This window comes from Physella acuta, unplaced genomic scaffold (genome assembly GCF_028476545.2).
Source record: "Physella acuta isolate Inbredline_101_S28 unplaced genomic scaffold, ASM2847654v3 ptg000233l, whole genome shotgun sequence".
Classification (NCBI taxonomy): domain Eukaryota; kingdom Metazoa; phylum Mollusca; class Gastropoda; family Physidae; genus Physella; species Physella acuta.
This window is the reverse complement of record NW_026731752.1, coordinates 523,788-550,555: the sequence shown is the minus strand read 5'-3', so window position 1 is coordinate 550,555 and position 26,768 is coordinate 523,788. Positions and strand designations below refer to the sequence as shown.

Genomic DNA, 26,768 nt, shown 5'->3' with positions numbered 1-26,768 from the left:
TTTATTTAAAGACAGCCCTTCCAACAGTTATAAAACGTCTGTCCTTGCTTCAATTAAAAGTGTTTTTGATTAACCTGGCTTTTAAACCACCACTTTACACATTGTAACGTACACAATATACAATGGAATAACCGCCACGCAACATACGCCTCCCCGTACACCACACAACATATGCCTCCCCGTACACCACACAACATACGCCTCCCCTTACACCACACAACATACGCCTCCCCGTACACCACACAACATACGCCTCCCCGTACACCACACAACATACGCCTCCCCGTACACCACATCACATAAAACACCGCCACATAACATACCTTAAAATTATCCCCCCCCTCACAAAATAACCTAAAATACTCCCCAAAAATAACCCCGCTCCGTACACCATATACCCTAAAATACCCCCCCCCCCACACACACACACGCACACGCAAGATAAAATACAAACCCTGACAATGTATGCATGACTGAAAACAAAAATGGGCGATGTAAAACAAGGTTTAAAGTTTATTCAAAAATACATTGAAATATCTAGCTATGTACACACTATTCATTGGCCACACACGTTATATAGTTTACAGAAAAATGTCAAGAATTAGAAACATAATCGGTCAAACTTGGCAGGACAACGTGCTAACTGGCGAGCTCACAAGAAGTCATAAAGGACGAGCTGACCCAACCTTAAGAACCAATTGCGTATTGGAAAAATCAGAAAATTAATTTAAATGCTCTTAAATGATCAAGGCACCTTATATATATAAATATATATGTATATATATATATATATATATATATATATATATATATATATATATATATATATATATATATATATATATATATATACAGCATATGGCAAAGAGTTTTGTTACCGATTCCGTAGAAAACATAAGACACAATATGAATGACATCGGCTGCGTCGGTTCCTACACCAGAGTTGGCACCAGGTCAGAACAATGTAGTAGACGACGGCTCCTCGACCTGCGGCTCTGGCTCTACAGCGGTGGCGTTGGGAGCAACTTCAGGCGTCTCCAAAAGTTCTTTGACTATTGTGTCGCGTCGAATGTCTGGAGCTGTTGACTCGGCCTTCTGCTCGGGCGGCAGGTTGGATGTGCAGACGTCGGGTTGGGAGTTCAAGGTCGTGTCTGGCGCCACAACTGGGCTGGGCACCACCTCCTTTGGCGTTTTCTGGATGTGCACGAGCTTCGGGACGAAGTAAAGCACGATGACCAGTACATTGTTGGCCAGCACAGCTGATAGGATGGACATGCGCTTCTGGATCTGTAGAGGAAGAGTTTTGACCCCTGTACCTACCAGTTTCGTATCTGACCCCTGTACCCACCAGTTTCTTATCTGACCCCTGTACCCACCAGTTTCTTATCTGACCCCTGAACTCACCAGTTTCTTATCTGACCCCTGAACTCACCATTTTGTTATTTGTAGAGAAGAAAGAAATTGTGAAGCTGATCCAAGTGATGATGTTCGCGTAGACGACAATTCCGATGTAGCGCACCTCCCTGTTGTTAAACGTGAACTTCCGGTTTATGAAGGCCATTATGAAGGCCGTTAGTAGCATGGAACCGTTGTACGAAAAGAAGAAATAGAAGCCAATATCCGACCAGTCACAGGAAAACTCAACGTAGTGCTCTGAAATACGACGGGAGGGGTATTCTATAGGGGGAGGGGTATTCTATAGGGGGAGGGGTATTCTATAGGGGGAGGGGTATTCTATAGGGGGAGGGGTATTCTATAGGGGGAGGGGTATTCTATAGGGGGAGGGGTATTCTATAGGGGGAGGGGTATTCTATATGGGGGAGGGGTATTCTATAGGGGGAGGGGTATTCTATATGGGGGAGGGGTATTCTATAGGGGGTGGGGATGTAGCTAAGATGCCTGGCACATATACACTAGAATGCACAAAAGGTATGTTATCACATGCACACACACCAACACACACACACACCAACCCACATATACACCATGACATACACCATCATACACACAAATAAACATACACCCAGACATACACAAATATGTTTTTTACCCCTTTTAAAAACTTGATAAAGCTTTGGTTTTGGTTGGTAGACTAATGTAATTTCAAAACAGACATACACCTGGAGAATATGAATACACATATATATATATATATGTGTATATATATATAGTATATATATAAATATATATATATATATATATATATATATATATATATATATATATATATATATATATATATATATATATATATATATATATATATATATACATATATATATATATATATATATATATATATATATATATATATATATATATATATATATATAGAGAGAGAGAGAGAGAGAGAGAGAGAGAGAGAGAGAGAGAGGGAGAGAGAGACTTATTACATAACTCATCTTCTAAACCTCTAGTCACAGAAGCTGTATGTACTTTTACCGTCGTCCCCCCACACTCCTCCAACCCCTATTTTACTCCCCCAACCCCTATTTTACTCCCCAAACCCCTATTTTACTCCCCCAACCCCTATTTTACTCACTGACCCCTATTTTACTCCCCCAACCCCTATGGTACTCTCACAACCCCTATTTTACTCCCCCAACCCCTATTTTACTCCCCCAACCCCTATTTTACTCCCCCAACCCCTATTTTACTCCCCAACCCCTATTTTACTCCCCCAACCCCTCTGTTACTCCCACAACCCCTATTGTACTCCCCAACCCCTATTCCCCCCCCTCCGCACCTTTAGATATAAGTCAGAAGGAAACACTGGTAAGATACAATGTGATAGCAGTAATCTATAATAATAGTTTCGCTGTCTGTCTATCTATCTATCTATCTATCTATCTATCTATCTATCTATCTATCTATCTATCTATCTATCTGTCTGTCTGTCTGTCTGTCTGTCTGTCTGTCTGTCTGTCTGTCTGTCTGTCTGTCTGTCTGTCTGTCTGTCTGTCTGTCTGTCTGTCTGTCTGTCTGTCTGTCTGTCTGTCTGTCTGTCTGTCTGTCTGTCTGTCTGTCTGTCTGTCTGTCTGTCTGTCTGTCTGTCTGTCTGTCTGTCTGTCTGTCTGTCTGTCTGTCTGTCTGTCTGTCTGTCTGTCTGTCTGTCTGTCTGTCTGTCTGTCTGTCTGTCTGTCTGTCTGTCTGTCTGTCTGTCTGTCTGTCTGTCTGTCTGTCTGTCTGTCTGTCTGTCTGTCTGTCTGTCTGTCTGTCTGTCTGTCTGTCTGTCTGTCTGTCTGTCTGTCTGTCTGTCTGTCTGTCTGTCTGTCTATCTATCTATCTATCTATCTATCTATCTATCTATCTATCTATCTATCTATCTATCTATCTATCTATCTATCTATCTATCTATCTATCTATCTATCTATCTATCTATCTATCTATCTATCTATCTATCTATCTATCTATCTATCTATCTATCTATCTATCTATCTATCTATCTATCTATCTATCTATCTATCTATCTATCTATCTATCTATCTATCTATCTATCTATCTATCTATCTATCTATCTATCTATCTATCTATCTATCTATCTATCTATCTATCTATCTATCTATCTATCTATCTATCTATCTATCTATCTATCTATCTATCTATCTATCTATCTATCTATCTATCTATCTATCTATCTATCTATCTATCTATCTATCTATCTATCTATCTATCTATCTATCTATCTATCTATCTATCTATCTATCTATCTATCTATCTATCTATCTATCTATCTATCTATCTATCTATCTATCTATCTATCTATCTATCTATCTATCTATCTATCTATCTATCTATCTATCTATCTATCTATCTATCTATCTATCTATCTATCTATCTATCTATCTGTCAAGAACGCTCTAGAGAAAACACAAGGAAAATAAAAACATGCATAGTAATTCGAAAAACGAAGTATGACGTCGACACATTTAGCACAGAGTTGAAAATCATCTCAAACCAGAGAGTGCACACAGTAATATAATGACGTCATTGATTCTGGCGTAAACATTGAATAAAGAGGAAATGTTGTCTAATCTAAGTGGTTTGCGTGAAGAGTTTCTTGCATACGATTCTTCGGGTAGGGGCGAAGCCCCACCCCCCGCGTAAGAACGTCTGAGCCCCCCCCCCCCCTCGGGGAGGGGGCGGACACTGGAAAAAGTATATAATTATATTTCGTTGAATGGGACGGTAGACATGTTTTTTTAGGGGGGGGGTGGGGTGTGGGGGGGGGGGGGGGGAGGTGGGGTGGTTTTAATTTAGACTTTTTCCTCCCCGGAGAGGGGTGGGGGTACTTGAAATTTTCGGTGGCGGGGGGTAGAATTTTCGGGGAGGGGGCGGACACTGGAAAAAGTATATAATTATATTTCGTTGAATGGGACGGTAGACATGTTTTTTTGGGGGGGGGGGGGGGGGTGGGGGGTGGGGGGGGGGGGTGGTGTGTGGGGGGGGTGGTGTGTGGGGGGGGGTGGGGGGGGGGGTGGGGGGGTGGTTTTAGTTTACTTTTTCCTCCCCGGAGAGGGGTGGGGGGTACTTGAAATTTTCGGGGGCGGGGGTAGAATTTTCGGGGAGGGGGCGGACACTGGAAAAAGTATATAATTATATTTCGTTGAATGGGACGGTATACATGTTTTTTTGGGTTGTGGGGGGGTGGGGGGGGGTGTGTGGGGGGGGGTGTGTGTGTGGGTGGGGGGTGGTGTGTGTGGGGGTGGGTGGGGGTGTGTGGGGGGTGGGGTGGGGGTGTGTGGGGGGTGGTTTTAGTTTAGAGAAAAGAGACAGCACTATCAGCCTAGCGCCCGGTGTATCCTTCCTCAACGGGCCATTTTTCTCGTCACTTATATGTTAGGGTTATCTTTTTACTTGAGTTAACGTGAGAAAAATGTCCCCTACTTGTGTTAAGGTGAGAAAAATGTCCCCTACTTGGGTTAAGGTAAGAAAAATGTCCCCTACTTCGGTTAAGGTAAGAAAAATGTCACCTACTTGGGTTAAGGTAAGAAAAATGTCCCCTACTTGGGTAAAGGTAAGAAAAATGTCCCCTACTTGTGTTAAGGTGAGAAAAATGTCCCCTACTTGTATTAAGGTAAGAAAAATGTCCCCTAGTTCACCTGGAGAAGGGCGAGTAGAAGGGAGAATCCAACTTCATAGACCAGCCTTCTGGAGGTCAAAGATATCTTCTCATAATTGAGCAAGTGACAACTCACGACCTAAGAAAGTTGGTTACCAAGTTACACTGGCAGACTACCTATTTAGTCATTCTACCTATTTATTCATTCTACGTATTTAGTCATTCTACATATTTAGTCATTCTACATATTTAGTCATTCTGCATATTTAGTCATTCTGCATATTTAGTCATTACTCCTATTTAGACATTCTACCTATTTATTCATTCTACATATTTAGTCATTCTACCTATTTAGCCATTTTACATATTTAGTCATTCTACATATTTAGTCATTCTGCATATTTAGTCATTACTCCTATTTAGACATTCTACCTATTTATTCATTCTACATATTTAGTCATTCTACATATTTAGTCATTCTACATATTTGGTCATTCTACCTATTTAGTCATTCTACATATTTAGTCATTCTACCCATTTAGTCATTTTACATATTTAATCATTCTACATATTAGCCTTTATACCTTTTAGCCATTCTATTAATTTAGTCATACTACTTATTTAGTCATTCAATATATTTAGTCATTATACCTATTTAGTCATTCAACATATTTAGTCATTCTTCCTATTTAGTCATTCTACCTATTTAGTCATTTTACCTATTTAGTCATTCTACATATTTACTCGTTTTACCTATTTAGTCATTCGACATATTTAGTCATTCTACGTATTTAGTCATTCTACATATTTAGTCATTCTGCATATTTAGTCATTACTCCTATTTAGACATTCTACCTATTTATTCATTCTACATATTTAGTCATTCTACATATTTAGTCATTCTACATATTTAGTCATTCTACCTATTTAGTCATTGAACATATTTAGTCATTCTGCCTATTTAGTCATTCTACATATTTAGTCATTCTACCTATTTAGTCATTTTACATATTTAATCATTCTACATATTAGCCTTTATACCTTTTAGCCATACCTATTTAGTCATACTACTTATTTAGTCATTCAATATATTTAGTCATTCTTCCTATTTAGTCATTCTTCCTATTTAGTCAATCAACACATTTATTCATTTTACCTATTTAGCGATTCTACCTGCTTAGTCATACTACCTATTTAGTCATTCTACATATTTAGTCGTTTTACCTATTTAGTCATTCTACATATTTAGTCTTTCTACCTATTTAGTCTTACTACCTATTTAGCCATTAAACATATTTAGTCGTTTTACCTATTTAGCCATTCTACATATTTAGTCATTCTACCCATTTAGTCATTCTACATATTTAGTCATTCTACATTTTAAGTCATTCTACATATTTAGTCTTTCTACCTATTTCGTCATTCTACACACTTAGTCATTCTGCATATTTAGTCATTCAACATATTTAATCATTCTGCATATCTAGTCATTCTATCTATTTAGACATTCTACCTATTTAGTCATTCAACATATTTAGTCATTCTGCATATTTAGTCATTCTACCTATTTAGACATTCTACCTATTTAGTCATTCTACATATTTAGACATTTTACCTATTTAATCATTCTACCTATTTAGTCATTCAACATATTTAGTCATTCTACATTTTTAGTCATTCTACCTATTTCTACATTCTACACATTCTCAATCCTATGCACATGCACATACGTATTCACACACACACAACTGACAAAGTCCCCACACCCACTTCCACAGCCCCCCCACACACTCACACACATACTCACACAGCCCTAACCACAAACTCACACAGCCCCCCCCCCACACACACAGCCCCCCCCCCCTACAACCCACACAGCCCCCCCCTAAAACCCACACACTCCAATAGCCCCACACACTCACACAGTCCCCCCCCAAAAACCCACACACTCACACAGCCCCCCCTCAAACCCACACAGCCCCCCTAAAACCCACACACGCACACCCCCCCCCCCACACACAGCCCCCACCCACAACCTACACAGCCCCCCCCCCCCCAAACCCATACACTCCCATAGCCCCACACACCCAAACACACTCACACAGCCCCCCCCCCCCACACTCACACAGCCCCCCAAACCCACACACTCCTACAGCCCTCCCCCACACCCACACTTTACCTTAACAAACAGTGAGCCGTTGACTAGTACTATGCTGATACAGAAGGTAAAGAAGGTTGCGGTGCAGCTGAACTCGGTGGGTTCAAGGTTGTTGGACATCGGCACGGTCAGGAAACCTAAGGATGGTCAACAGGAAGTTCTAGAACAACTGACTGGTAGTTAAATTCACCATCTAACAACTGACTGGTAGTTAAATTCACCATCTAACAACTGACAGCCGGTCGCGCTAGACTAAATTTAGTCAGCGCTTATAGAAGCCCACCGTTTCTATAGTGTATCGCACTCATTAAAAGCCCGTATGTGTTACAGAGCTCACTGTGGAGCCTGGCTTGCCAAACCACACCCTCCTGGGGTGCTGAATTTATCATCTTCGAAGAAACCTTCCCAGGCGATCAGATGAAAGTTGTAGTAGTTCAAATCAAATTAAATCAACGCACATACTATTACAATTTTGCTGTGAGATAATTTTATTTGGTCTGAGATGTTTTTCTGAGATCAATTGTCCATGGTATTACTTGTCCTGATATATTTTGTCCTGTTATCTTTTGTCCTGAGATCATTTGTCTGTGAGATATTTTGACTGAGAAATTTTGTCTTAGAAAATATGTCCTGATATATATATATATATATATATATATATATATATATATATATATATATATATATATATATATATATATATATATATATATATATATATATATATATATATATATATATATATATATATATATATAAACTATTTACATACCAGTGCTCCGCCACGGTGAATCATTTTAAGTGTAAAAAAAAAAATTAAACACAACAAAACTAAACACATACACAAAAGAAAACACAAACGCAATGCAAACAGAAATACACACACAATGCAAACACAAATGCAAAAGCAAATGCAAAAAAAACACAAACGAAAACACAAACGCAACACGCAACACGCAAATACTAACACGAACACAAAAGAAAAACAAAAGTAAACACAAACACAAATAATTATCATTAAAAAAAAAATTTTAATTATCATTAAAAAAAAAAAAACCACGTTTTCTGATTGAACTAAAAAGTTTTTTGTTCATTCAATAGGAGGCCAAAAGAGTGAAAGTACCGAACCTTGTTTTTATCAAATTACAATTACTAGGTTATGTCCCTTTTTTGTACAAATCAATAGGAGTCTAAAATGATCAATAAAAATTTTCCATGGATCACTTTAGTAATAATAATAATTGAATATTGTATTGTCATCGGAAACAAAGCTTCCCTGAAAATTTCAGCGCGCTAGCTAACTGGGAAGTGCCCGAAATTTCGATCGCAAGATTTGATGGAAAGACAGACGCGAAAGCAAGTTAAAGAAAACGTGGGGGAAAAAACAGTTGACATAACAAAAGACATCTTTATTCGGAAACGGGAATTCCCACAGGTTATTATGTCTTTTTTTTTGCGCACGAATGGGAATTCGTTTTTGTCTGTCGCACTAACCATGAACGTCGTCTTTTTTTACCAACCATATTACGTACCTATTTTTTAAAACAGACGTTTTACTTGTACATTTTGCAGTGTAAAGTTTTACTACGTTCTTGGTTGTAAAGGCAAGATCTAAGAAACAATTTTTTAAGAGCTATGTTTTTTATTTTTAGCTTCAAAGTTTACATCAGATGACGTGCACCGCAAATATTTAAAAACAAAATCAATAACAGTTAAAAAGCCAGCTCCTAAATTGTTGCTGTTGCATAATTTCGTTTCAAACAGTGCAGTAGACTATGGACAAGAAAGGCTGCTTCAATCTTTAAGTGAATCAAATCCGGGCGTCCTCCGGCGCCCATAGAAGATGCTATTTGTCGCCCCGGGACTCCCCTTCCTTCGTACAAGTGAGTGCAAAAGACTGAATAAGTTGGGGGACTATAGTCGTTTACTGAGCTGAAACAGGCGGTTCTACTGGCGCCCCAATATAGAGCGATTTGGCACCTTAAGCTAGACTGTGAGCACTTTGCGTTTATGTGTGCGTTTGTGTTTGTTTTGTTATGTTTGGGTTGATTTTGCGTTTGATGTTGGGTTTGTGTTTCGTTTGGATTTGGTTTGTTTTCATTTGATTTTTTTGTTTGCGTTTTTGTTTGTGTTTTCTTTGTGTTTGTGTTTGCGTTTGTGTTTGGGTTTGTGTTTGTGTTTGCGTTTACGTTTTAGTTTGTATTTGTGTTTGCGTTTGTGTTATGTTTGTGTTTTGGTTTTTGTTGGTTGTAGTTAGGGTAGGCAATGCCGGGTATATGCTAAATACTAAACACACATGTCACGGTCCTTTACAGATAGGTTTTTTCACAGAGGCCATTGCAGCGCCTGGCCGGGACCGCTAGTTTATATATACAAAGTTGAATTCTGTACGTGTGCGGGCGGGCAGCGGACGGAGCCGTTATTACAAAGAAATATTATTATTTAAATTAATGATATAAAAAAATTAAAATTAAGGTTCTTATAAATAAACTTCATTTTCCAAACTTATAGTATTAATTGACGGCATGTTCATTCAACAAAATTAAAGAAAATGTATCACCCTTCACAAAAATTCTAATTGTGTCTGAAAATTATTTACTTTTAGTCCTTTAGCACTCATTACGTCCCTTGATAAATTAGGAAATACAATTACTTCCCTTTAAAAATACATTACATTGGGGAAGGGGGGGGGGAATTACTTTTAATTACTTTGTTATGGTGTTAGGAAAAAAATAATTACATAAATAGCGTGAATGATCAAGTGCAATGTGGTAGGTATACTGCCTTTTATTTATTTTATACACTGAACATACTGTTTACTAATTATTATTTTAAATCAATAACAGTTCAGAAGCCAGCTCCTAAATGTCCTCTATGTTTACTTCTATCTTTCCGTTTGAGGATAAGCTTGGAGAATTATAGTCGTTCACTAAATTATAGCTGGTGCGTCCGCCGGCGCCACAGCGGGACTCAATATGGCGCCCTGGGCTATCCTGTGAGCGCTATGGCACAAAATTTCGTTTTAAACAGTGTGATAATATTTGGATAAGAAAGGTTACTATAGTCTTTAACTGAATTGAATCCGGGCGTCTTCCGTCGCTCCGACAGGGTGCTATTTGACACCCCGGGCCTTCCCGTGTTTGCTATGGCGCCTACGTTCGTTTAAGTGAGTGCAAAAGACACCTACCTGCGATGGTTGAAACGACCTATTGAGTAAAACAGGTTTCACCTACCTGCGATGGTTGAAGCAACCTATTGAGTAAAACAGGTTTCACCTACCTGCGATGGTTGAAGCAACCTATTGAGTAAAACAGGTTTCACCTACCTGCGATGGTTGAAGCAACCTATTGAGTAAAACAGGTTTCACCTACCTGCGATGGTTGAAGCAACCTATTGAGTAAAACAGGTTTCACCTACCTGCGATGGTTGAAGCAACCTATTGAGTAAAACAGGTTTCACCTACCTGCGATGGTTGAAGCAACCTATTGAGGAAAACAGGTTTCACCTACCTGCGATGGTTGAAGCTATAAGCATGTAGCAGTACACTATGCCGGTGTCACGTACTATATCGTGATTTCTGTTCTGGAACAGCATCACGGCTATAAATAGTAGCGAGACTATGGCGGCGAGGGCCAATATGTTGTAGATTATGAAGAAGAAAAACATATGCTCGTAGTCGTCTGGTGGAATCGATTCGCATATTGTTTGCTGGGGAATAAAATGGTATATAAAATAAAAGTTTCATAAAAAAACGTTTTAAAAACAAACGCTTATGTAATAATGCACTAAAAAGTAGAACATAAATAATACACTACTATTTAAATAACTATAAAGAAAAGCGTGGGTCACTTTATTATTTACTAGCGTACCCGACCCCCGCGCGTTGCCGCGGGGATAGAAGGAGGGTTTCATCCATACGTTACCAAGTTACCAATCCTATATTCTTAGACGCGTAACCTTGTTTTCTAAAAGTGAGTTATTTAAATGTAAACAATGCCTGCGCTTGGATCATAAATACCGGGACACGGGTTTACCTACACTACCGAGTTAAAACCTTATGTGTACATTAATCACTCACCGAAATAATCAGGTAGAACACACTTCGGTGACCACCCATGTGTCAGGGACGTAGAGTGGCGCTCTCGGGAGCACTTCCCCGCGATTACACTACCGCATAGGCGCCACGTACGGCCCCTGGCTCCTCAAAACTAACAGGCGCCATCGTGCCAAATAGCATCATGTTAATAATGATGCAGATTTCGTCATTCGCTAAAGTGACACAAATGAACAGAAATTTTTTCTTTAACACGTAAAAAAATTATTTGACGTGTTTTAAACATCAGTGTGACTGATGCAATATGCTAGCGTTACTAATGGTCTATTATTAGATGCTCGATCTCAATTTCTGACTGGATTGTCTAATAATAGATGCTTATTGCATCATTCGCAAAGTGACGAAACTCTACAGTAGTCTCCTCATATTCAAAAAGTTATTTTTTCATCTTTCGCAAGGTGACGAAACTGTACAGAAGGATTTCCTCGCGTTACAAAGTTATTTTTAGAAGCCTGTTGTAGTTTTACCGCTGAATATAGTAGTACCCCTTACTCGCTATGCAGAACGCTCGATTAACGGATGCCAAGTGCCAACTTAGTCGCTCTAAAACTGTACAGAAGGATTTCCTCGCGTTACAAAGTTATTTTTAGAAGCCTGTTGTAGTTTTACCGCTGAATATAGTAGTACCCCTTACTCGCTATGCAGAACGCTCGATTAACGGATGCCAAGTGCCAACTTAGTCGCTCTAAAACTCTGGGCACCAAACCGTGTATTGACGGAAGTTGTACCCTATATGGCGCCGCCCGTAAGAAACTTTAGTTTTATTTTTCGCAGAAATATTCTCGGGAGTATTCTCATCTACTCCCTAAAGTTTCATGGCACTCGGATGAACCGCATCCGAGTTTTATTTTTTATATACCGTGTATAGAGAAAACAAAACGCTCCCCCCTGGGGGCGCCGCCCTTGCAATATTAAACAGTATTTTTTGCATAACCCTACCATTGAGTGATCTAATCATCTCCCCAAAGTTTCATGGTACACGGATGAACGGTGTGAAACCGACATTTTATAAACCGTATATAGAGAAAAATCGCAGCCGCCCGTGGCGCCGCCCTTAAGAAATAAAAAAAAACGATTTTTTTACAGAACCCTTCCCTGGATTGTTCTAATCAACTCCCCCAAAGTCTCATGGCTATCGGATAACGGTGTCACACCAAAATCGACTTATTTTTATAAACCGTATATAGAGAAAAATCGCACCCTCCCGTGGCGCCGCCCTTGCGAAATTATTATTTTTTTTTTTACAGAACCATTCCCTAGAGTGGTATAATAAACTCCCCAAAGTCTCATGGCTATCGGATGAACGATGCCAAACCAAAATCGACTTTCATTTTTATATACAGTATATAGAAAAAAACAAATCGCGCCCTGCCGGGGCGCCACCCCTGCGAATTTGAAATATTTTTTATCGCAGAAACCTCCCCAGGAATATTCTCAACAACTTCCCAAAGTTTCACGGCGATGTGATGAGAGGTGTAGTAATGCATAAAGGACAGACACACACACACACACAGACATACATTGCTTTATATATATATATATATATATATAGATAGATAGATAGATAGATAGATAGATAGATAGATAGATAGATAGATAGATAGATAGATAGATAGATAGATAGATAGATAGATAGATAGATAGATAGATAGATAGATAGATAGATAGATAGATAGATAGATAGATAGATAGATAGATAGATAGATAGATAGATAGATAGATAGATAGATAGATAGATAGATAGATAGATAGATAGATAGATAGATAGATAGATAGATAGATAGATAGATAGATAGATAGATAGATAGATAGATAGATAGATAGATAGATAGATAGATAGATAGATAGATAGATAGATAGATAGATAGATAGATAGATAGATAGATAGATAGATAGATAGATAGATAGATAGATAGATAGATAGATAGATAGATAGATAGATAGATAGATAGATAGATAGATAGATAGATAGATAGATAGATAGATAGATAGATAGATAGATAGATAGATAGATAGATAGATAGATAGATAGATAGATAGATAGATAGATAGATAGATAGATAGATAGATAGATAGATAGATAGATAGATAGATAGATAGATAGATTGGATACATTTATTAATATTTAGCAAGAGACCAAAGCTTTTCTTTATAGTTATTTAAATAATACAGTATTATAATATATTGAAGGAAATTCATTTATTTTCTACTTCTTAGTACATTATTACAAAAAAGGTTTGTTATTAAAAAGTTTTTTATGACATTTTTTTTCGTCCTTTACATTTTTACTTTCTCGTATACAGAGTATAGAGAAATTATTGTAATCGTGCACATGAAATTTTGACAGTTTTCACAGTTTTACACCGCAGTACTTCATCACATCCGGAGTATAGAGGGGCAAAACTTATAAATCCAGATATATCAAAATGTTTTTTTTTTTGCGTAATCAATTAGGAAAAAACTGGACTGTGCAATTATGTCCGTATGTCCGTATGTCTGTGTGTGTGTATGTCTGTAAACAAGATAACTTGAGTACCGTTACAGCTAGGTTGATGAAATTTCATATATAAGTAATATATCAAATGTGTAGTTCAGTATCAACCTTTCAGCGATTCCGATAACCGGAAGTGGAACTAATACTACTTTCAGTTTTCCAAAACCTTATAACTTGAGTAGGGTAAGGTGGGGTAATTCCACACACGGGGTAATTCCACACACTATATATTGGATACTCTCTATTTTTAATGAGAGTAAAGTTTAATTAAAAGTTACTATTCCCTGTTTCTAAGAGGTCATTTCTTGTACTTTCTGATACTGTTAGAGAAGCGTTCACCTACATTCAGAACAAGAATTTTAATTTTATCTGCATCTATCTTCAAACATCCTTAGGTAAGTACAACCCCTGCACTTTTTAAAAATATTTTTTTTTGTCTTATTTTTAATTGTTGTCAATTATTTATTGATTATATAAAAGCTTAATCATTTTTGTTAATAGTAACAGTTAATGATGCTAGATTCAGCCTTTAATTTAGAACAGGAAAGCATATTTTTTTCAATAGTAGGTGTGGGGCAATTCCACACACATGGTGTGGGGCAATTCCATACACTATAGTTTGGAATGTCCCATGTTGCTTTTTATACTCTTTAGAGGGTTTAGCTATTATTTTAAACCATTTAAACTGGTTGTGGCTAATTCTGGAATTCACAACTCATGATTTAATCTTAAAAAATACTTAAATAGTTCTAGATCTAGTACTATTCATTTTTAAAAAGACTGCTATTAAAGTTAAGTAAAATTGCCACAGACTTATTTTATTTCTTTATCTATTATTATTTTTACTGTACCTATATTATTTATTATAATTTATGCAATATTTAGAGCTAAACATCCCCATAAACACATTAGTAATTACACTTTTTAACATTTAATTTTGTTTTTATTTTAGAATGGTTCACAATTATAAACGAAAAACTTCGGCCTATGACAGATGAGAGCAGAATTCAGGAGGAAGAAATTGAGGCTTTCTCTTCATCTAGTGATGAAGAGTGGTTGCCCCCATGCAAAATTGTTTCCAAGGGGAAAAATGTTTTTTACACATTTTTAAATACATGAATTTTAAAATATTCATAATGTGTGTGGAATTGCCCCACTTGCCATGTTTTTGCAATAAAAGTGAAATATTTAAAAATTGTATTTTATTTTGTGAATTATCTTTATATTTGTTTGCCATCATATAAGTAATGCATGTCTAGTTTTACCCTCAATATTATATTGTGGTAGTGTTGATTTTAGATTTTTTACAATTTTTTTAGAAAAGAAGTGTATGGAATTACCCCGGGTTACCCTACTATTTCAGATAGATAAATGAAATTTCAAATGTAAGTAAAAGATCTAATTTTCTGCCTTCTGTCAAATTTTGAGTAATTTCATTTGAACGGAAGTAGTAATTTACGCTATTTACGATTTCTCAAAAAAAAAATGCATATGAATTTATAAAGCACTAATAATATTCCGCACTATTACACACATATTGTTTGCTATTCACTTGGAGCGCAATTCTTTTTTTTTCTACGAGATTCTATTCTATTTTAAAGTTTAAGAAATTAAAAATGAATTAAAATTCATGTCTATATCGTGATGTGCCATCTCCCGTAGTTTTATATCAGAATATTCGAGAAAGTTTAGGGGAGATCACTCCATTTACGTAAATGTAAATAGAGCTCCATAACTAAAATCCATGCGCACCTAATGAACATAATAACTCGCATATAATAGTGCGGAATCAATGTATAAGACTGCTTACTAATTATGACATAATTTTAGTTAATTCATAAAACATCAACTGGGCATTCAATTAAGTCAAATTTAACGTCCGATTGCATTGTCTTCATGTCTTGACCGACGTGGCAACTTTGAACCAAATCTATCAGTTAGGAGTGCTCGAAATTTCGTTCTGGCGTTTCGATCAAAACAGACCAACGACAGACAGAGAAAGCGATTTAAATAAAAGCTTGTCAAAAATTCAATACAAAATTCATTAAAAATATTTTAATAAGAAGCTTTTATTTATTGATGCACTAAAAAGTAGAAAATAAATTATACACTACTATTTAAATAACAAAGTGCAAATGTTATTTTTCCGACTCACGATGTAAAACGTCGAAATTTCGAATTTTTGCACGATTACAATACTTCCTCGATACTTCGTGTACAAAAAAGTACAAAAAATTAAATAAGTTGTCATTTAAACACCAAACCATTAGCTTTTATAATAAAAACCATCAATTACGAAGTAAAGCGAAATTTTCTACAGTTTGTAAGAGAAAATTTCGCGGCCCTAAAAAGTGGGTCCTTGGGCGCTGCCCTCTAAGCCCCATCTCTTTAATCCGCTATCTAAGTAGCCATGAATTAACCAGACGACTAGATAAGGGATAAAGAGCTGACCACGTGACCAAGAGATCAGATGAATGACTCACATTCTGAGCAGGAGCAGTGAATGGCGGGCAGACAACACATTTATCGTTGCTGGGGTGGACAATCTCTTGTCTAGTGCACGCACTGCAAGTCCAACAACAGGCCACAATTGTCGGACCTTTATATAATCCTAGAGAAACGTACACACATATATATATATATATATATATATATATATATATATATATATATATATATATATACGACGTGCGTATATATTGTAGAGAGGGGAGGGTGAGTTTCAGTGTTTTGTGTTCCGTCAGGATAATGGCATTAACATTAAAATAATAATTAAGTATGCTAATTAACAAAGACCATCAAGTTTTTAAAATTAAAATTTAAGTTTAGGTATAGGATATGGATATGGGACACGGATAGTCGTAGGCTTGGGGTTAGCGTATGGCTAAGGGTACGGATAGAGATGGTGATGGAGAGATAATCTAGGTTATGTAGGCCCCCCCCCCCCTAAACGCCCAACACTCCTGACGTCTCTACTCCCTATCGTCCCCACCAGTGGCGTAGCTAAGGGAGGGTGGGTGGGGTGGCCGCCCCGGGCGCCGACCTTAGCGGGTAGAAAAAAATAAAAAGCTTGTTTAAGGTTCATTACAGTTCAAGTTAAGAAAATAGAAAACTTGGCTAGACGGACATTACTTGCGTGATACTACATACAACTTAAAAATGGTATGGGGTCCATTTTTGCCAAATTGAATATATATTATTATGGGGGGGGAGGGGGGGGAGTTGCGCAAAATTGTTAGTTCGCCAGGGGTTGCTAGGCCTCTGGTCCCAATTCCCCTGACGACCCCGCTCCTCTGACGACCCCCAATCTCACTCCCCTGACGACCTCGTTCCCCTTACGACCTCCGACCACACTCCCCTGGCGATCCCACTTCCCTGACGAACCCACCCCCCTGACAACTCCACTCCCCTGACGACCCCCTCCCCTGGCGATCCCACTTCCCTGACGAACCCACCCCCCTGACAACTCCACTCCCCTGAAGACCACCGACCCCACTTCCCTGACGAACCCCTCCCCTGACGACCCCCTCCCCTGACGACCCCACTCCCCTGACGACCCCCGACCCCACTCCCCTGACGACCCCCTCCCCTGACGACCCCACTCCCCTGACGACCCCACTCCCCTGACGACCTCACTCCCCTGACGACCCCCTCCCCTGAAGACCCCCGACCCCACTCCCCTGACGACCCCACTCCCCTGACGACCCGACTCACCCTTAGCACACGGGTTACTACAGTGTGATCTGATCCTGCCATTGGCAGACAGGGTCAAGTTGTTTAACTTGAAAGGGTTTAAGGTTGTATACTTGAAGTCCTGCGGATCAAACTCGGCTAGTTCCTGTACGATCGGTATATCATCGTCTCCTAAAATTATCTGTACAGTAGGGAGGAACCAGCAACCAGAATAATTGAGTTACATAGATCAACGACTTATGTGACTACTTAACTGTTTACATAGATCAACGTTTTATGTGACTACTTAACTGTTTACATAGATCAACGTTTTATGTGACTACTTAACTGTTTACATAGATCAACGTTTTATGTGACTACTTAACTGTTTACATAGATCAACGTTTTATGTGACAACTGTTTACATAGATCAAAGTTTTATGTGACAACTGTTTACATAGATCAACGTTTTATGTGGCTACTTCACTGTTTACATAGATCAACGTTTTATGTGACAACTGTTTACATAGATCAACGTTTTATGTGACTACTTAACTGTTTACATAGATCAAAGTTTTATATGACTACTTACCTGTTTACATGGATCAACGTTTTATGTGACTACTTAACTGTTTACATAGATCAACGTTTTATGTGACTACTTAACTGTTTACATAGATCAACGTTTTATGTGACTACTGTTTACATAGATCAACGTTTTATGTGACTACTTACCTGTTTACATGGATCAACGTTTTATGTGACTACTTAACTGTTTACATAGATCAACGTTTTATGTGACTACTTAACTGTTTACATAGATCACCGTTTTATGTGACAACTGTTTACATAGATCAACGTTTTATGTGACTACTTAACTGTTTACATAGATCAACGTTTTATGTGACTACTTAACTGTTTACATAGATCAACGTTTTATGTGACTACTTAACTGTTTACATAGATCAAAGTTTTATATGACTACTTAACTGTTTACATAGATCACCGTTTTATGTGACTACTTAACTGTTTACATAGATCAACGTTTTATGTGACTACTTAACTGTTTACATAGATCACCGTTTTATGTGACTACTTAACTGTTTACATAGATCAAAGTTTTATATGACTACTTAACTGTTTACATAGATCAACGTTTTATGTGACTACTTAACTGTTTACATAGATCAACGTTTTATGTGACAACTGTTTACATAGATCACCGTTTTATGTGACAACTGTTTACATAGATCAAAGTTTTATGTGACAACTGTTTACATAGATCAACGTTTTATGTGACTACTTAACTGTTTACATAGATCAACGTTTTATGTGACTACTTAACTGTTTACATAGATCAACGTTTTATATGACTACTTAACTGTTTACATAGATCAACGTTTTATGTGACTACTTAACTGTTTACATAGATCAACGTTTTATGTGACTACTTAACTGTTTACATAGATCAACGTTTTATGTGACTACTTAACTGTTTACATAGATCAACGTTTTATGTGACTACTTAACTGTTTACATAGATCAACGTTTTATGTGAAAACTGTTTACATAGATCAACGTTTTATGTGACTACTTAACTGTTTACATAGATCAACGTTTTATGTCGCTACTTCACTGTTTACATAGATCAACGTTTTATGTGACAACTGTTTACATAGATCAACGTTTTATGTGACTACTTAACTGTTTACATAGATCAACGTTTTATGTGACTACTTAACTGTTTACATAGATCAACGTTTTATGTGACTACTTAACTGTTTACATAGATCAACGTTTTATGTGACTACTTAACTGTTTACATAGATCACCGTTTTATGTGACTACTTAACTGTTTACATAGATCAACGTTTTATGTGACAACTGTTTACATAGATCACCGTTTTATGTGACTACTTAACTGTTTACATAGATCAACGTTTTATGTGACTACTTAACTGTTTACATAGATCAACGTTTTATGTGACTACTTAACTGTTTACATAGATCACCGTTTTATGTGACTACTTAACTGTTTACATAGATCAAAGTTTTATATGACTACTTAACTGTTTACATAGATCAACGTTTTATGTGACAACTGTTTACATAGATCACAGTTTTATGTGACAACTGTTTACATAGATCAAAGTTTTATATGACTACTTAACTGTTTACATAGATCAACGTTTTATGTGACAACTGTTTACATAGATCAAAGTTTTATGTGACAACTGTTTACATAGATCAACGTTTTATGTGACTACTTAACTGTTTACATAGATCAACGTTTTATGTGACTACTTAACTGTTTACATAGATCAACGTTTTATGTGACTACTTAACTGTTTACATAGATCACCGTTTTATGTGACTACTTAACTGTTTACATAGATCAACGTTTTATGTGACAACTGTTTACATAGATCAACGTTTTATGTGACTACTTAACTGTTTACATAGATCAACGTTTTATGTGACTACTTAACTGTTTACATAGATCAACGTTTTATGTGACAACTGTTTACATAGATCAACGTTTTATGTGACTACTTAACTGTTTAAATAGATCAACGTTTTATGTGACAACTGTTTACATAGATCAACGTTTTATGTGACTACTTAACTGTTTACATAGATCAACGTTTTATGTGACTACTTAACTGTTTACATAGATCAACGTTTTATGTGACTACTTAACTGTTTACATAGATCAACGTTTTATGTGACTACTTAACTGTTTACATAGATCAACGTTTTATGTGACAACTGTTTACATAGATCACCGTTTTATGTAACTACTTAACTGTTTACATAGATCAACGTTTTATGTGACAACTGTTTACATAGATCACCGTTTTATGTAACTACTTAACTGTTTACATAGATCAACGTTTTATGTGACTACTTAACTGTTTACATAGATCACCGTTTTATGTGACTACTTACCTGTTTACATAGATCAACGTTTTATGTGACTACTTAACTGTTTACATAGATCAACGTTTTATGTGCCAACTGTTTACATAGATCAACGTTTTATGTGACAACTGTTTACATAGATCAACGTTTTATGTGACTACTTACCTGTTTACATAGATCAACGTTTTATGTGACTACTTAACTGTTTACATAGATCAACGTTTTATGTGACTACTTAACTGTTTACATAGATCACCGTTTTATGTGACTACTTAACTGTTTACATAGATCAACGTTTTATGTGACTACTTAACTGTTTACATAGATCACCGTTTTATGTGACTACTTAACTGTTTACATAGATCAAAGTTTTATATGACTACTTAACTGTTTACATAGATCAACGTTTTATGTGACTACTTAACTGTTTACATAGATCAACGTTTTATGTGACAACTGTTTACATAGATCACCGTTTTATGTGACAACTGTTTACATAGATCAAAGTTTTATGTGACAACTGTTTACATAGATCAACGTTTTATGTGACTACTTAACTGTTTACATAGATCAACGTTTTATGTGACTACTTAACTGTTTACATAGATCAACGTTTTATATGACTACTTAACTGTTTACATAGATCAACGTTTTATGTCACTACTTAACTGTTTACATAGATCAACGTTTTATGTGACTACTTAACTGTTTACATAGATCAACGTTTTATGTGACTACTTAACTGTTTACATAGATCAACGTTTTATGTGACTACTTAACTGTTTACATAGATCAACGTTTTATGTGAAAACTGTTTACATAGATCAACGTTTTATGTGACTACTTAACTGTTTACATAGATCAACGTTTTATGTCGCTACTTCACTGTTTACATAGATCAACGTTTTATGTGACAACTGTTTACATAGATCAACGTTTTATGTGACTACTTAACTGTTTACATAGATCAACGTTTTATGTGACTACTTAACTGTTTACATAGATCAACGTTTTATGTGACTACTTAACTGTTTACATAGATCAACGTTTTATGTGACTACTTAACTGTTTACATAGATCACCGTTTTATGTGACTACTTAACTGTTTACATAGATCAACGTTTTATGTGACAACTGTTTACATAGATCACCGTTTTATGTGACTACTTAACTGTTTACATAGATCAACGTTTTATGTGACTACTTAACTGTTTACATAGATCAACGTTTTATGTGACTACTTAACTGTTTACATAGATCACCGTTTTATGTGACTACTTAACTGTTTACATAGATCAAAGTTTTATATGACTACTTAACTGTTTACATAGATCAACGTTTTATGTGACAACTGTTTACATAGATCACAGTTTTATGTGACAACTGTTTACATAGATCAAAGTTTTATATGACTACTTAACTGTTTACATAGATCAACGTTTTATGTGACAACTGTTTACATAGATCAAAGTTTTATGTGACAACTGTTTACATAGATCAACGTTTTATGTGACTACTTAACTGTTTACATAGATCAACGTTTTATGTGACTACTTAACTGTTTACATAGATCAACGTTTTATGTGACTACTTAACTGTTTACATAGATCACCGTTTTATGTGACTACTTAACTGTTTACATAGATCAACGTTTTATGTGACAACTGTTTACATAGATCACCGTTTTATGTGACTACTTAACTGTTTACATAGATCAACGTTTTATGTGACTACTTAACTGTTTACATAGATCAACGTTTTATGTGACAACTGTTTACATAGATCAACGTTTTATGTGACTACTTAACTGTTTACATAGATCAACGTTTTATGTGACAACTGTTTACATAGATCAACGTTTTATGTGACTACTTAACTGTTTACATAGATCAACGTTTTATGTGACTACTTAACTGTTTACATAGATCAACGTTTTATGTGACTACTTAACTGTTTACATAGATCAACGTTTTATGTGACTACTTAACTGTTTACATAGATCAACGTTTTATGTGACAACTGTTTACATAGATCACCGTTTTATGTAACTACTTAACTGTTTACATAGATCAACGTTTTATGTGACAACTGTTTACATAGATCACCGTTTTATGTAACTACTTAACTGTTTACATAGATCAACGTTTTATGTGACTACTTAACTGTTTACATAGATCACCGTTTTATGTGACTACTTACCTGTTTACATAGATCAACGTTTTATGTGACTACTTAACTGTTTACATAGATCAACGTTTTATGTGCCAACTGTTTACATAGATCAACGTTTTATGTGACAACTGTTTACATAGATCAACGTTTTATGTGACTACTTACCTGTTTACATAGATCAACGTTTTATGTGACTACTTAACTGTTTACATAGATCAACGTTTTATGTGACTACTTAACTGTTTACATAGATCAACGTTTTATGTGACTACTTAACTGTTTACATAGATCAACGTTTTATGTGACTACTTAACTGTTTACATAGATCAACGTTTTATGTGACAACTGTTTACATAGATCACCGTTTTATGTGACTACTTAACTGTTTACATAGATCAACGTTTTATGTGACTACTTAACTGTTTACATAGATCACCGTTTTATGTGACTACTTAACTGTTTACATAGATCAACGTTTTATGTGACTACTTAACTGTTTACATAGATCAACGTTTTATGTGACTACTTAACTGTTTACATAGATCAAAGTTTTATATGACTACTTACCTGTTTACATAGATCAACGTTTTATGTGACTACTTAACTGTTTACATAGATCAACGTTTTATGTGACTACTTAACTGTTTACATAGATCACCGTTTTATGTGACTACTTAACTGTTTACATAGATCAACGTTTTATGTGACTACTTAACTGTTTACATAGATCAACGTTTTATGTGACAACTGTTTACATAGATCACCGTTTTATGTAACTACTTAACTGTTTACATAGATCAACGTTTTATGTGACTACTTAACTGTTTACATAGATCACCGTTTTATGTGACTACTTACCTGTTTACATAGATCAACGTTTTATGTGACTACTTAACTGTTTACATAGATCAACGTTTTATGTGCCAACTGTTTACATAGATCAACGTTTTATGTGACAACTGTTTACATAGATCAACGTTGTATGTGACTACTTACCTGTTTACATAGATCAACGTTTTATGTGACTACTTAACTGTTTACATAGATCAACGTTTTATGTGACTACTTAACTGTTTACATAGATCAACGTTTTATGTGACTACTTAACTGTTTACATAGATTAACGTTTTATGTGACTACTTAACTGTTTACATAGATCAACGTTTTATGTGACTACTTAACTGTTTACATAGATCAACGTTTTATGTGACAACTGTTTACATAGATCACCGTTTTATGTGACTACTTAACTGTTTACATAGATCAACGTTTTATGTGACTACTTAACTGTTTACATAGATCACCGTTTTATGTGACTACTTAACTGTTTACATAGATCAACGTTTTATGTGACTACTTAACTGTTTACATAGATCACCGTTTTATGTAACTACTTAACTGTTTACATAGATCAACGTTTTATGTGACAACTGTTTACATAGATCACCATTTTATGTAACTACTTAACTGTTTACATAGATCAACGTTTTATGTGACTACTTAACTGTTTACATAGATCACCGTTTTATGTGACTACTTACCTGTTTACATAGATCAACGTTTTATGTGACTACTTAACTGTTTACATAGATCAACGTTTTATGTGCCAACTGTTTACATAGATCAACGTTTTATGTGACAACTGTTTACATAGATCAACGTTTTATGTGACTACTTACCTGTTTACATAGATCAACGTTTTATGTGACTACTTAACTGTTTACATAGATCAACGTTTTATGTGACTACTTAACTGTTTACATAGATCAACGTTTTATGTGACTACTTAACTGTTTACATAGATCAACGTTTTATGTGACTACTTAACTGTTTACATAGATCAACGTTTTATGTGACAACTGTTTACATAGATCACCGTTTTATGTGACTACTTAACTGTTTACATAGATCAACGTTTTATGTGACTACTTAACTGTTTACATAGATCACCGTTTTATGTGACTACTTAACTGTTTACATAGATCAACGTTTTATGTGACTACTTAACTGTTTACATAGATCAACGTTTTATGTGACTACTTAACTGTTTACATAGATCAAAGTTTTATATGACTACTTACCTGTTTACATAGATCAACGTTTTATGTGACTACTTAACTGTTTACATAGATCAACGTTTTATGTGACTACTTAACTGTTTACATAGATCACCGTTTTATGTGACTACTTAACTGTTTACATAGATCAACGTTTTATGTGACTACTTAACTGTTTACATAGATCAACGTTTTATGTGACAACTGTTTACATAGATCACCGTTTTATGTAACTACTTAACTGTTTACATAGATCAACGTTTTATGTGACTACTTAACTGTTTACATAGATCACCGTTTTATGTGACTACTTACCTGTTTACATAGATCAACGTTTTATGTGACTACTTAACTGTTTACATAGATCAACGTTTTATGTGCCAACTGTTTACATAGATCAACGTTTTATGTGACAACTGTTTACATAGATCAACGTTGTATGTGACTACTTACCTGTTTACATAGATCAACGTTTTATGTGACTACTTAACTGTTTACATAGATCAACGTTTTATGTGACTACTTAACTGTTTACATAGATCAACGTTTTATGTGACTACTTAACTGTTTACATAGATTAACGTTTTATGTGACTACTTAACTGTTTACATAGATCAACGTTTTATGTGACTACTTAACTGTTTACATAGATCAACGTTTTATGTGACAACTGTTTACATAGATCACCGTTTTATGTGACTACTTAACTGTTTACATAGATCAACGTTTTATGTGACTACTTAACTGTTTACATAGATCACCGTTTTATGTGACTACTTAACTGTTTACATAGATCAACGTTTTATGTGACTACTTAACTGTTTACATAGATCAACGTTTTATGTGACTACTTAACTGTTTACATAGATCAAAGTTTTATATGACTACTTACCTGTTTACATAGATCAACGTTTTATGTGACTACTTAACTGTTTACATAGATCAACGTTTTATGTGACTACTTAACTGTTTACATAGATCACCGTTTTATGTGACTACTTAACTGTTTACATAGATCAACGTTTTATGTGACTACTTAACTGTTTACATAGATCAACGTTTTATGTGACTACTTCACTGTTTACATAGATCAACGTTTTATGTGACTACTTAACTGTTTACATAGATCAACGTTTTATGTGACTACTTAACTGTTTACATAGATCAAAGTTTTATATGACTACTTAACTGTTTACATAGATCACCGTTTTATGTGACTACTTAACTGTTTACATAGATCAACGTTTTATGTGACTACTTAACTGTTTACATAGATCAACGTTTTATGTGACTACTTAACTGTTTACATAGATCAACGTTTTATGTGACAACTGTTTACATAGATCAACGTTTTATGTGACTACTTACCTGTTTACATAGATCAACGTTTTATGTGACTACTTAACTGTTTACATAGATCAACGTTTTATGTGACTACTTAACTGTTTACATAGATCAACGTTTACCTGACTAATGATGACGTTGTTAATTCCGTTTCCGTTTGCGTCAAATGCGATTCTTCCCACATCAGTATACATTAGTGTGGTCATCATCTCCTAGCTCGGGATTACAAGTTTTGATTAGCTCCACCTCAATTACCATTACATGTGTGATTACAAGTTTTGATTAGCTCCACCTCAACTACCATTACATGTGTGATTACAAGTTTTGATTAGCTCCACCTCAACTACCATTACATGTGTGATTACAAGTTTTGATTAGCTCCACCTCAATTACCATTACATGTGTGATTACAAGTTTTGATTAGCTCCACCTCAACTAACATTACATGTGTGATTACAAGTTTTGATTAGCTCCACCTCAACTACCATTACATGTGTGATTACAAGTTTTGATTAGCTCTACCTCAACTACCATTACATGTGTGATTACAAGTTTTGATTAGCTCCACCTCAATTACCATTACATGTGTGATTACAAGTTTTGATTAGCTCCACCTCAATTACCATTACATGTGTGATTACAAGTTTTGATTAGCTCCACCTCAATTACCATTACATGTGTGATTACAAGTTTTGATTAGCTCCACCTCAATTACCATTACATGTGTGATTACAAGTTTTGATTAGGTCCACCTCAACTACCATTACATGTGT

The 26,768-nt window shown here is 35.7% G+C and overlaps 1 protein-coding gene across 1 annotated transcript; it reads right to left on the bottom strand.

The window, feature by feature from the left end:
* Positions 1-860: 860 nt before the first annotated feature.
* On the bottom strand, positions 861-26,194 carry LOC131938094 (metabotropic glutamate receptor 1-like). The gene is made up of 9 exons (XM_059295989.1): positions 26,118-26,194; positions 17,543-17,702; positions 16,312-16,439; positions 10,730-10,928; positions 7,242-7,357; positions 5,103-5,201; positions 2,051-2,120; positions 1,433-1,653; positions 861-1,287 (listed from the first exon to the last, which is right to left on the bottom strand). The coding sequence occupies exons 1-9, from the start codon at positions 26,187-26,189 to the stop codon at positions 955-957; spliced, it is 1,398 nt and encodes a 465-aa protein (XP_059151972.1). The 5' UTR covers positions 26,190-26,194; the 3' UTR covers positions 861-954.
* Between the last annotated feature and the right edge of the window lie 574 nt (positions 26,195-26,768).

Bases quoted from the DNA above. Each gene is read 5' to 3' on its own strand.
- LOC131938094 (XM_059295989.1), bottom strand. From the start codon at position 26,189: ATGTATACTGATGTGGGAAGAATCGCATTTGACGCAAACGGAAACGGA. The intron at 10,929-16,311 runs GTGAGTCATTCA...TTTATTCCCCAG, and splicing joins TCACTGCTCCTGCTCAGAAT to CAAACAATATGCGAATCGAT. The intron at 1,288-1,432 runs GTGAGTTCAGGG...CTTCCTCTACAG, and splicing joins TCTCTACAAATAACAAAATG to ATCCAGAAGCGCATGTCCAT.